This window comes from Ips typographus, linkage group LG3, assembly GCF_016097725.1.
Source record: "Ips typographus isolate SLU linkage group LG3, UJ_Ityp_2.0, whole genome shotgun sequence".
Lineage (NCBI taxonomy): Eukaryota > Metazoa > Arthropoda > Insecta > Coleoptera > Curculionidae > Ips > Ips typographus.
The window spans coordinates 16,558,209-16,572,154 of NC_138424.1; the positions used below are offsets into that span (position 1 = coordinate 16,558,209).

Consider the following 13,946-nt stretch of genomic DNA (forward strand, 5'->3'; position numbering starts at 1 on the left):
TTTATTTTTTATTGATATGTATGTTGTATATTATTAGGAGATTAACATGGGAAAACGGTTTTGATTTTTTTGCGTCTGTACGGTTCATTTAATTATAAAACTTCCTTAATAAAAGTTGTAGAGTGCAACTTCGGCTATCAACCTGTAATTTTTTCAGTACTGTGGGTTTAGTCGTTTAGTCGCAAAAAGCCTCTAAAAATCCGAAAATTTGAATGTCCCGCCGCACGGTAACTATGGCCCGTAAACAAATTTCCGCGCTGCCAACATTTTAAAATCATAACAAAGAAATGTCATTTTATCTCTTTGCCAAACTTGTTAATCGAGTTAATTTTTACATACATTTTAACTATTACATACATAAAGCAAAGAAAATGAAACGAAAAGCCGATAAAGATACTTTATTAGAAGCTAGTGGGAATAAATCTACAAAATGTCGTAAGTAAGTTGCACCATAACCTCAAATCAGTATCCCTTCAATAGGTAAATTTGTTTTGCAGCTCATTCCAGGTTGAATGGTTACGTTTTTCAAACAAACGTGGTTTCTAGTTGTTGATAAAAACCACCAATGAATCATCTTCAGGCCCGCAGGTAAAACTTGAACACATTTGAAGTGTATATAAGTGAAAAATCATGGAACACAGACCATAGTCAAAGTGGATAAAAAATCACCTCCCACATGGATTTTTTTCAGTACAATGAGGAGTCTTAAAAAATGGGTAGATATAAAACATAAACTACTATTAAATCCAGCTGTCTTGCACTCCTTCTATTTTCTCAGGTTTGTAAACAATAATGGACTAGTCAACTAGTGGTCTGTGGTTTGATTAAGAAAGGACAAAATGTGCTTAACTTTTAGTTGTACCCACTTTTCCCCACAACCAATTATTGCAAATAAAAACGATTTTTACACTAAAAGTTTGTATTTATTGATTCACACTTCAACTTGCAGAGTCCCTACATACAGTTTGGTGAAGAGCTTTGAACAGATGGCAAAAAACAAACTTAAAAGTGGTAAAAAGTTCTAGAAAGCTCAGAGATAAAATCCTAGCTTAGCATAACAGCTAACAGCACCTAGTGACTCATAACACTAAGTGATTAAGCCATCTTCAAGTTTGGCTAAAATCATTCACTAATAAATGTAAGCTGTCTGCTTAGGGTCCCACTCTTACTTAGGACCCCATTTTTATTCCTGTTATAGGAAGATTTCTTGTAATACTTGTTCAAGAGACATCATCACATCATATGTTCAAGACATCTAAGATACCTACCTTAACTTGTAAATCTAGGAAAAAGAATCTGATCAGTGATTCCAAAAAATCCCTTTTATTTACATACAACATAGGTACAACAAACAAAACAGTTATGTTGTGTTGAACCTGTGGTTGAACTTAAACACATGAACAAAAGAAAACACAACACAAAAGTCACTAAACCAGATAACTTTGAAAGTGATGATTCCACGAGATTAACCAACCCAATTTTCAATGTTATGACAGGTTTGGTCCACTACTGTAACTGTGATTCTCCTACAAATCTGTTTGAATAGTTATTATAGTTTACTTATGATACTAAAAGTACCTACCTAATTCACCTGTTTAGAAAGTCAAAATTCTGATGTAGGTTGTGGATGTGGCAAGTCCAACAAAGTTTGAACAGTGATATCTACCCATATATGAAAACATGTCACTCTACTGAAAAAAAAAGAACAATATAGGAGGTGGTTTTATGTGCTAATTCAACTTAGTTCAACTATGGTCTGTGTTCCATGATTTTTCACTTATCAACACTTCAAATGTGTTCAAGTTTTACTTACAGGCCTGAAGATGATTGATGGTTTGTATCAACAACTAGAAACCACGTTTGCTTGAAAAACTAGCTGGAATGAGCTGCAAAACAAATTTATCTATTGAAGGGATACTGATTTGAGGTTATGGTGCGACTTACTTTCTTACTTAGGACATTTTGTAGATTTATCCCCACTAGCTAAAATGATAAACTGTAAGACTGGTTTTGTAATAGTGATGTTAGTCTGTGTTTAACAAATTACCTATTATTATTATAGGTATACAGGGTAATTCAAATTCGACCCTCACCATTGGGATCTCAGAAACCATAAGAGATACGAGAAAGTTTAAGTTGGGGCAAAATTGCGCAATTTAAAGCTCCAAAACCAAATGCTGTTTTTTCCAAAAAAAACTGAAAATTTGATTTTTTGTTTTTATTTATTTATAACCTTATTTGAAGAGATATCCCAAAACTAAAAGCATCTTTTCATTGCCACTTTTTCTTAGCTATTCGATGATGGATTCAAGTTTGCCACACGACGTTTCGTTTTTTGTCAGTCATCATCAACTTTACTTTTTCTTATGGGCGCCATATTGGATTTTTAGCCCACCAAATAGTACCTTTTATTATGATTTTAGTGATGTATAATAACTTATGATTTGCTTGATAAATGACAAAATAATTCAATAAAAACTATTTTTACTTTAGTTATGGCTTTGAGTTAATGGGCCGTTTTAGAAAATGTCATTATTTTTGACAGTACTTGTCAAACACGTTAATTCGGACGATCATTAGAGCAAGTCAACTAACCTAACCTAACCTAACTTAAACAGCTCATTTATGTTTCCAAGAGAAAATCATCATTTTAGGAACTTCATTTTTTGCCAAATTTCAATTTTTTATAATGTTATGTGCAAGTTTATAGTTATTTATACAGCAAGTGACTTAAACCATTTTGTATTCATTCATATTTATTCGAGTGAATAAACCGGTTTAAGTCACGTGTTTTATACAGTATTTTATTAAATTTCGACTCCTTATATTAAAAAAAAAACTAAAATTACAGTTTTATTAAATTTACACCCCGCCCCGTAGATGTGACATTGATGTTTGTTTACATCTGTAACTAGGCGAGTGTCATTCAGAGTGATTTAATAGTTATTTATACAGCAAGTGACTTAAACCATTTTTTATTCACGAAAAGAACAACTAGGTCCACCAGCGTAGAGAGTGGCCTAAGCTCTTTGAGTGAATAAACTGGTTTAAGTCACGTGTACACCTTTGTGACTAAGTACGTTCAGGCCAATTGCGTGTGACCAGTATTACCAAGTACTCTTCATAAAACGTGTCATTAACTCAAAGCTAACTAAGGTAAAATTAGTTTTTATTGAATTATTTTGTTATTTATGAAGCAAACCATAAGTTATTATACATCACTAAAAGCGGTGGGCTAAAAATCCAATATGGCGCCCATAAGAAAAAAGAAAGTTGATGATGGCTGCCAGAAAACGAAACGTCGTGTGGCAAATTTGAATCCATCATCGAATAGCTGGGAAAAAGTGGCAATGAAAAGGTGCTTTTAGTTTTGGGATATCTTTTCAAATAAGGTTAGAAACAAATAAAAACAAAAAATCAATTTTTCAGTTTTTTTCGGATATCTTCGGAAGTACTCGGAAAATCGAAATTTTTAAAACGGCATTTGGTTGAGCTTTATATTGCGCAACTTTGCCCCAATTTAAAGTTTCTCGTATCTCTTATAGTTTCTGAGATCCCAATGGTGAGGGTCGAATTTGAATTACCCTGTATACATATGTATATTCTGCACTAATAATTTATCACCTGCTTGCAAATGTTAAAACTATATTACATTATAATACCTATTATACATAGGATACAAAAAATTTAAGCTGATTTTTAAAACCACTAGAATAAAAATTAATGAATGGTTGAACTTTCCTGTTTACTTTATAGGATAAGAAATAGGAATAATAAAAAAAGTTTATTTTAAAAATTATTGTTTTATCAGTAGTTTTATAAATCCATGACCTTATAAATACCTACTTATAATATATAATTTTGTCTTTGTCAATTATGCATACTAAATAATAAATAACATAATAATTGGAAACCAGTTTTTTACAGACATTCTCAAATGAGAGAATCAGATAAAAAATATAATGATTGAAATATGAAAGTTATCCGGGCTTATAACCCGTGGTCCATTGGCGGCTTATAAGCCCGGATAACTTTCATATTTCAGTTTTGACCGGCCGTGAAAGCCTTCATAGTCTAATATAATGATTTTATGAAAGATATATGAGTAATGAAAATAAAGCCATATAAATCAAGGGCAAATGCTTGAATATAAAGAGAAAAATCAAGTTGAAATTATTACATTGATCTGGTGTAGGTTGGTAAGAAAGACTATAATGTCTCTGGAGAATTTTCTACAATATGTTTTCAACTCTCATGGATGAAGAAATGAAATTCTATGAGTTAGAATGAGCCAAATCACAATTGGAAGTATTCTGTTATTATTTAATTAACGCACTAATCACACCAAATGCACAGCACATGCATATTTCACATTTCCTCATACATTGCCAAAAGTCTGTGACTGTGACAAAACCAAGGCGAAATAAGTTAAAATATTATTGCATACTTGCAAGCCCCATTCTATCAATGAGCTTCACCTCCATTCATTATTTTCGAATCAGATTATGAATGAACGAGTGAATGAACTTCCATTCATTAACAAGTTAGAGTGGAATAATGATAGAAGAAAACTGTAATAGTTTACAGTTTTTTTTTGCTGCAATATTGTCGACAAACAGATCAATTTACAGTTTCCTTCTGTAGCGACTGACGTCACACTCCGGTAGCCATTTTGAGTCGGATGAGATTTAGGTCGCGTGTGGTTGTCCCATGCAGATAAGGGAACTATTAATAGAAGCCGTTTAGTAAAGTAACCAGTGCTAGTACTTTGCCAAAATACGATAAGCCGTATTTTTAAGTTATTATATTTTCTCAGGATTGGCCAGTCCGATTTTTACCGTTCTTATTGGAAACAATTGGTAAAATTACAGGGTTTACAACAACGCTGCAGTATGATAGCGCGTAATAGGAAATTAGTGGTTTACGACTTTCCTTGTAATTATAATTCGCGAGTTGACGTAGTTGGCCGAAGCGTACCGTTTTCGTGCAGTACGCGTCACTCGAGTAACGCCCCCACTACCCGAAAGTGGGGAATCGGACTGTCTATAAAACTGGCGTGCGCCGTCAGTTCGTGGTCTGTTGAGATCACTAGCTCCTCCGAGCAACATCTCAACCTCCCAGCAGCACCGCCGCATCACAGTAAGTATACCTGTTTAGTGGTTAGCTCTCCTAGTGCACTGTGTACCTGTTATTTGAACACCGAGGCTCGCTAGACCGGGTGTTCGTTCCTTGTTTACTCCAACCCTGTACCGCCGTTTGTTGTAGCGTCGTGGTTCGCTAGACCGGGCGCTGCTTTAACGTTCACGTCACCAGTTTTCATTGCAAACGCTACATGGTTCGCTAGACCGGGCGTTTGCACCGTTAGTCCCAGACCGGCCATTTTTCCGGCCCTTTTACTTCAGTAGCATCGTGGCTCGCTAGACCGGGTGCTACGCCATAGATCCGGCATTGTAGGTTTCTATACAAACACTACATGGTTCGCTAGACCGGGTGTTTGTATACTTTTCCCCGATAGGCCAATTTCCGGCCCTAGTTCACTCTGTAGCGTCGAGGTTCGCTAGACCGGGCGCTACACGATAGTTCCACCTTCAACACAAACGCTACATGGTTCGCTAGACCGGGCGTTTGCACCGTTAGTCCCAGACCGGCCATTTTTCCGGCCCTTTTACTTCAGTAGCATCGTGGCTCGCTAGACCGGGTGCTACGCCATAGATCCGGCATTGTAGGTTTCTATACAAACACTACATGGTTCGCTAGACCGGGTGTTTGTATACTTTTCCCCGATAGGCCAATTTCCGGCCCTAGTTCACTCTGTAGCGTCGAGGTTCGCTAGACCGGGCGCTACACGATAGTTCCACCTTCAACACAAACGCTACATGGTTCGCTAGACCGGGCGTTTGTGTCATTTAGTAGTCCGGCCGCACTTTCTGGCCCTGTCTTTTGTTGACTACGCTACATGGTTCGCTAGACCGGGCGTAGGAAGCAAGTTTCTAAATCCTGTTGCCAACAAGAACCACTACAAGGCTCTAGGCTCTAGGCCCACTCTGGCTACTTTATTTGCACTAGGACGGTTAATTGCTTAGTTGTAAACATAGACCTGCTTTGTCCCCGTAATTAACTTTGAGGGGGGGGGGGTTAAGATACGCTTATTTGCATTTATGCATAATTATTTGGTTTAGTTAAGTTTGCTGGCATTTTAAATTAGGCAAAGAGAACGTTTTTTTTTACGTTAGTTGATTGGTACTTTTGGCTTTTATTAGCGTTGTCACCAACTGAACCACTGTTACCACAGATTGACGGGAACCTTGTCTCCAGCTGTTTAAAAGCTACCAAGGCATACAAATTGTGTTTCCTGGATCACATTTCGAAAACTCTAAAAACTTTCTTAAAACCAGGTGGCGCCCGAGGCAATTCTCATTAACTTTTGTTCTAGAACACACTTTAATTCGAACTCCCGAATAAATAGCGTCACACTTATATCCAAAGTATACTCTGCATGCAGTGTTACGTCCCAGCTAGCATTTAACAGCCTAAATACGTTGCCAAGAGGTATGTGAGGTACTTTCAAAAGTTCTCGCAATGTTCTGTGTAAATCTTATTAACCTCTATGTTACCGCCGAATGTCCGCAACACGGGACTTTAATAGAAAATCCCTGCGATGTTATATTTGTGACATCATGAGACATAACTTTGGGTACTTTATGCAACATATCATGTAGCTCACAATAGAACTTCTATGTGATGTTAATATAAAACATTTAATTGTGATTTCGAGGGACGTTTCTAGGACGTTGCGAATTTACATACAGGTAATATTTTTAAATAAACAATCGATCTCTATTCAGTAATAAATATATTAAAAAATCATTGGATTGTAAAGTTTGACCCTTAAACTACTAGTTGTTAGTAATACAAAAATTTAACACAATAGAACATACACTATACACTGTAGTACATTGAAATACAATAATTCGTACAAAATTCTTAAATAGAAATAATAAATTAAAAAAACATTGGATTGTAAAGTACTCTTAAACTATTATCTTAAACTATCTTAAACTATTAGTTGTTAGTACAGTACGTTTCATTAACTTTGATAACATTTTAATCACTTGTAACTTTTTTGTTTTAAAAGATATCAGAATGAAACAAAAACCACTTTGTATAGTTGGCTAGTAATTTGGTTCTTATTCAAAGAAAAAAATGACAATTGTGAGAGATCTTAACCTAACTTATCTTTTTTTTTAATTGAAGACGCTGTATATTTTTGTATATTTAGATTCTGCTCAAAAACCCTCGCATACTTTATAAAGCATATTTTATCTTTAACTGTTTCTGAAAAAATGGCGTCTATATTATAGTTGGTCATCATACCTATGAGCATAAAATAATAAATTATAAACGATGTAAATTTAGGTAGTAGAACAATTTTTAAGATAATTTGACATGTTTTTAGAACGAATTATTTAATACTACCAGGCAAGTTTACTTTGTTTTTCATTTATTATTTTATGTTAATACCTACCTACTAATACATATGACCAACTTATACAGACACCTTTTTCTAAAAAACCGTTGAAGATAGATATAGGATATGCTTTGTAAAATATGCTTGGGTTTTTGAGTAGAATTCAAATATCCAATAATATTCAGGGTGTTCCATTAAGAAAAAAGTAAGTAGGTAAGGTTAAGCGATCTTCCAAAATCGTTAGTTTATCGTTTTTTTTATTTAAATAAGAAGAAAGCTTGTTAGTTAACTATGCAATGAAGTTTTTACTTCATTCCAATATCTTTAATAACAAAAAAGATACAGCTGATCAAAATGTTACCAAAGTTAATGAAACGCACTGTACAGGGTGGCCAACTAAGAATGTACTGTACATAACACAAAAATTTAACGTAAAACACAACACTATACACACAACACAATATTTTCTCTTAATCTTCGTTGTTTAGAGTGGCGGAGCCACTCCTTTACCACCACCTCAAAGTCTTTTGAAGTGGCACGGCATTTGCTGTGCACCACTCCTAAAAAATTAGAAACCCCACATGTACGGTCTATATTCCAAACACAAAAATATTTTTGCAAAGTTACAAGAATCTGAATAGTATTAATGAACAAAACCATAAATAACTGATACTCACCATAAGTTATTTCTACCCATTTATGTGATTGTATTGGGTAGTTGTTTTTCCGCCCTGTCCAGGAACACATTTCACCCAGAGAATTTGACAAAAGAAACTTTAGAATCCGCGTAATATAATCCTTAGCATCACTGCCGCCGATACCGTACAAATGCTTTATCTAAAATTTACCACATTGTCTTTATGTTATGACGAAGAGAAGATAATAAAAATCACCACTTACAAACTGTTTCTTTCCGTCTTCAGTTTGAATTATGCTTTCGAGCTTTTCGAGTTCATCGATAGTTTTCATAGGAAAAGTAATGTCTAACTTATCCAGGGGAGCATCATACTTCTCTTGCTCACTCAACTTTTCCTTAATTTCCTGTACATCCAGCTTGAGTTCAGTCATCAAGGAAAGCAACGTATTAAGCTTATCTGATAAATTTTTTATATCATTATCTGAAAATGAATTTATATCACATGTGTACCTTATTGTAGTACTTTTATGATTTAATAGGGGTTTTTTTACATATACTAACCTGGAACTACACTGGCTGTAGCGACGACGTTAACTACTATAATGAAGATTGTATGTATTAACTGAAATAAATTATAGTTACATTCTAGGAAGCTGCAAACCATATTAACTACAAAATAAAGCACATGAACACAAAACTACGATAAAGCAACATAATTTAGCATTTAACTATTTGCTGAATATGTATTTCAACATAACTGAAACTACTTATTAACGCCATAAAATAGAATTTGAATTTGAGCCTTGATGGTTATAATTAATATCGCGTATATTGACAGATCATATTTTATAGCTTTATTACTACCTCTGCAAACCTACAGTTATTTGCAATACAGGGTGTTTCAGAGTTGTTGTGACAAAAGCCTAGGGGAGATTCTCCTAGCAAAATCAAGCAAGAAATTCAAGAGAACATGTGTCCGCAAGTGCTTTGTTCTCGAGATACAGGGTGTTCAAATTTCAAAAATAAAATACAAATTTTTTAATATAACGCAATCCGCTCAAGATATTTTTGTTGTAATCTTCAATTCCGCTAATTTAGAGGTTGACAATATGAATTGTGTTGTAATGTTGTTCTTAAAACAATAGAGGGTCGATGTTGTTCTTTAAAAAAATAATAGGATAAAACTTGTCATTCAATTTAAAAATAAAAAGTCAGTCAGTTATAAAAAAATAAAATCATTAGAAGATTTATTTTGTTTATCCATAATCCTTCATGTAACAAGAATTTTAACGAAATTTTTGTGGTGTTGACACTTAACAGTAATACATATTTTACAACCTAAAAATTTGTATTTTTTTTTGAAATTTGAACACCCTGTATCTCGAGAACAAAGCTCTTGCGGACTCATGTTCTCTTGAACTTTTTGCTTGATTTTGCCAGGAGAATCTCTCCTAGGCTTTTGTCACAACAACTCTGAAACACCCTGTATATCGCCTTGCTCACCATTTCTATCAGTATTCAAATCAAACTCGAGGTCAGTCTGGAAATATTAATAAAAAAAATTAAAAAATGTAACATCAAATAGCATAAGTTGTCACTTTACTTTCTTTATAACTGCAGCCGTTTAAAAAAATATATTGATCTCTCGGACTAATGCTTATATGTACTCGTATGTATAAGTAACGGGTGTTCAATAATTGTTATGGTCGTAGTTGGCTGTGGTTCTCTCGTTCTAGCATGAACGTAGGGCTATTGATAAGTTCGTATATGGTTTGAAATCAACTGTCAAAAAAGAAACTCAAAAGTATGCAAGAGGTTAGAAACCGGGGGATGACAGGTGTCATATAATAATTGTTTGCAACGTTATCTAAGACATACGTTTTTTGTGACAATTGCTAGTCATAGGCGACCTGACCATAACAATTATTGAACACCCGTTATATTACTCTACGAAAATTTCCCATAACCCTATTTTACTTTGATGCATGCAATTTGTTCAGAGGGGAAAAAAATTAATACAAGTTTCAGATTATAATTTTTGTTTAAGACCATATTTTAAAAAAATCTATATATCTAAAGTTTTGTGTTATTTTTAAATACACACAGTAATTTTATGATATCTAGCGGATGGTTGCTCCAACATGGAAGAATTTTGGGCATGTTTCCTTTTTATTAGCGTAAATTCACTTTTTTTTAACTAATTCAGTAGGAAATAGTAAAATAACAGACATGTTATAAATACCTTATTTGCTTCATTACTTTCCAGATCTTCACTTGTTTGATCTGACAAGTCAAAAACATTTTCAAAATTGAAAGATGGTAATTCGTCATCATATTCATCACTTGGTAATTGCACAGTTTGTAGGTCTTTTGGAAGTTTCCTTGGAAATTCCACCTAAAAATCATTTAGGTATAAAAGTAAATACTAAACGTTTTTAACAAAATGTAGTACTCACCATAGTTTTTGTTTCCTCTAAGCAGGGTTCTGAAATTAAGTTAAATAAAATAAAGACAATATTATTTATACATATAATTATATTGTCATTATCAAGCGTATTCAAAAACGTATGTTTAATGAATAGAATATTAATATAAATAGTTCACCTTTTTTTTTCAACATGTTATCCATAAATTGTTGATTGAGTATTTTTAGATTCTGTTCAGATGTTTCGGCCGAAGTTTCTGCAACAAATAAATAATTTATGTAGACATTTTATATGTTTTGCATTAGTTTCACTCACTATTCTTTGATGCATTTTTTCTAGCTTTGTTTCCTCTTTCGGCTTCCTCAGCAGGGCTAAAATAATCCACTGGTTTGACTTTCCTGCATCCCCTACCAGTTTCAGAGTCAGAGGAAAGTGAAATTGACTTCTTTTTTGCTTCACTTAGGGTAGCTGTAATATGTTTGATTCAGAGTATTTTTATGAAACATTATTCTTTTATATGTATATATTACCACAGAAACACTCCACTATTACCGGATGTTCTTCCCAATCGTCTTGAGGCGGAACGTTTTTATTGATATAAATTCCCACATGTTTGGGAGGCCATTTACAAAAGGTATTATCTTTGGTGAGCCATGAAGCTGGAATTTCCGAAACCATATGTTCATCTTCACCCATTTCTTTTATAAATTTAACTACTGCGTAACTCATCTAAAATAATTCCAACATTTTGACATTATAAATAGATACATAAATCGCCATTCATTTCGAACAGACCATATCCCATTTACAGGAAATTCAACGACATGAACAAATCATTAATAAGAACAAGTGACTTTGTTTTCGATTATGGGTCTCGGATCAGTAGTGAAAATCAAAGAATGCAGTTTAACCCGAGGTTTAACCGACGTTTCGAAAATTTATTTTGGCATTCTCAAGTAGATCAAAGTGAACTACTATGATTTGCTACAAATCGGACGCCTTCCGACTAATTGTATATAATTTTGTGTGAAAGAAAAAAAGAGCTTTTTTTAATGATATATTATTGAAGTGTTATGTGTTAAAAAAACCGTGTGTGTCACAAAATGTGTTTAGTTGAAATAGCACAGATTGGAATCAGAAAAAAAAATCAACTGTCCCTGAAGATGCAAAAATAAATCTGCAAAACGTCAGATAAACTGTGAAGTTTCATTTCACATACAGATCCAACTCCCAAAATCGAAAACATCAATTATTAAATCGAGGATCATAAATCACTAAATATAAAAAGACAGTAGGTATAACAGTAGGCATATACATAGGTACATAGTTGTTAGTGACTGTTTTATTGAATATTAAATCATTAAAGGATAAAAAAACAACTTCATAAACAAAGGCTACTAATCTTACAACAAATCATCCCTACTACAAATTAATTGCAGAAGTCATTCATTATCAATATGTAAAAGAGGCAAAAAAACTAATTTATCATCAAAAGGCAAACATACACCTTTTCCAACTAATTCTTTTACCTCAAATTTAAATGTAGAATCTTCACAAACACATACAGATATTCCAAGAAGCATAGAATTTATTGGTTCTTTAAAGAAACTTTCTAATGGTTTTAACCGTTTTGCAACCATAAGGGGTTTGCCGTTTTCCATTAATATATTTGAAATTTGTACATATATACCAGAACTTAACAGACAATAATTATTAGGATGAACATTTGAATAACAAAAACCGTTTACATTTATCTCAACATGTGATTTCTTTGTTGTAAGTTCACTATTATCAGGCTGGCTATTATATTCGATTTGTTCTTCCATAATACGTTTTACAGCTTGTTGTAATGGTTTACCAGAATGAAGACAAATTTTTTGTTTCAAATGAACATATATGACTCTGGATGAAAAGCACTAATATTATCCAAACTTCCAAATTTTATTACATCTTCTGACAAATGAATTAAATTGTGAACATTATAGTTCACATACTTATAATCATAAAGTGCACCATATTGTTGGACAAATCTTTTAAGCATAGCTTCAGCCTTATCATTCATCTTAATACATAATTTTGGTGATGTTAATATTCGGATAGCACAAAACAGGTTTAAAAAATGATTATATTTGTCAGGTGGTAAAATGCCTTTCAATGCAACCACACCTGTATATAAAAGAAATTGGCGAAGCTCTACTGCTTTAAACCTGTCAATATCGAATAAATTTCTTGGTTTGCGAACAAACTCTGTAGTGATGCATGTTTTAAAAGACATTAATAAACTTGACAACTTTTCAAAATCTGTGACTGGAAGACGAATGTCCTGTCTGCCCTTATACCATAACTGAATTAGTTTTTTCATTACACCTATACATACAAGATGCATGTAGTCAAGAGGAAATTGAGAAACCATACCAATTTCCAAATTCTCTAAAATAGAAATGTCATTATGATGGTGATATTCATCTAATTTCAATTTAAATGATTCATCTGTTCTCAAATTACAGTCAAGGTCAGGAAAAGTCATTGCACCATCAAAAGTACCTTCTACAGTACATTTACTACATGAATGGTAGCCTGAGTGACCCTTAACATATGTAACAAAGGCTCTAGCCGGCGCGTCACATATAAATGCATTTATTTTAATTTTTATATTTTTATTCCTCCACATAATACCAGATTCTTGAAGGTCAAGATATTCCTCAACAAATGATTTGAGAAAATCATTTGCTGACTTGGGTTTATGGTACCCATGGTAAATTCCAATAGGAAAAGGTTTAAAACATAGTTTGTTTTCATGGTAGCTGTCAAACCAACACAATATGGGCCAAAATAAACTTCCTGAACTTTTGCTTAATGATAATCCATCTACATTAACATTGAATTTTAATTCAAAGGGAATAGCAATGGATTCAGGAAGTACATTGAGACGCTTTAAAATCTCATTTTGAATACCAAGATGGCAATACTCCCCAGGCTCTACAACACTGGTTTTGATTTCCTTTGGAGTACCAAGCAAGGTTCTTGCATCAAGTGGTAAATCGAGTTTATGTTTGTTTAAAATTTTCAATAATTTGGAAATATGAGATAGAGGAATATTACATTCAGTTGCCCAGATTTTTAAGTCAAACCATAAATTTTCTTTGTTTAAAACTTTAAGATTAACACATTCATTACAAGTACAATTGTCCACATCACTATCAAAGTCTTGATTGTTACTATGTGAATCAGAAGATGGATCACGACATAAAACAACATTTTCAAAATCGGAAATTTTGTTGGTCCCTGATAAATTCGTTGATGAATCCCCAGTAGTAAATGGAATTTCAGCTGGTTTACTAAGATTATTTGTAACGAGATTTGTAAGATTTGAAGACTGCATTTCTTGTGGTTCACTTAGAGACTCTTGAGTATG

The 13,946-nt window shown here is 33.4% G+C and overlaps 1 protein-coding gene and 1 long non-coding RNA gene across 4 annotated transcripts; both read right to left on the reverse strand.

Moving 5' to 3' along the window:
• Positions 1-1,307: 1,307 nt before the first annotated feature.
• On the reverse strand, positions 1,308-2,538 carry LOC145726177 (uncharacterized). The gene is made up of 4 exons (XR_014177521.1): positions 1,945-2,538; positions 1,814-1,886; positions 1,583-1,691; positions 1,308-1,534 (listed from the first exon to the last, which is right to left on the reverse strand). It is a non-coding gene; the product is annotated as an uncharacterized LOC145726177 (long non-coding RNA).
• A 4,302-nt stretch (positions 2,539-6,840) lies between these two features.
• Positions 6,841-12,397, reverse strand: LOC145726167 (uncharacterized). Of its 3 annotated transcripts, XM_081975137.1 has the most exons (7): positions 11,062-12,393; positions 10,847-10,999; positions 10,710-10,787; positions 10,562-10,590; positions 10,348-10,500; positions 8,667-8,699; positions 8,449-8,586 (listed from the first exon to the last, which is right to left on the reverse strand). In XM_081975137.1, exons 1-6 carry the CDS (start codon positions 11,258-11,260, stop codon positions 8,673-8,675), a joined length of 639 nt encoding a protein of 212 aa, XP_081831263.1. In that variant the 5' UTR covers positions 11,261-12,393; the 3' UTR covers positions 8,449-8,586; positions 8,667-8,672. The 3 variants fall into 3 exon arrangements, with proteins under 3 accessions (XP_081831264.1, XP_081831263.1, XP_081831262.1); XM_081975136.1 differs by having other exon boundaries at positions 8,559-9,645; positions 11,062-12,397; XM_081975138.1 differs by lacking the exons at positions 10,348-10,500; positions 10,562-10,590; positions 10,710-10,787; positions 10,847-10,999; positions 11,062-12,393 and adding exons at positions 6,841-8,028; positions 8,146-8,305 and having other exon boundaries at positions 8,369-8,586; positions 8,667-10,296.
• Positions 12,398-13,946: the final 1,549 nt, after the last annotated feature.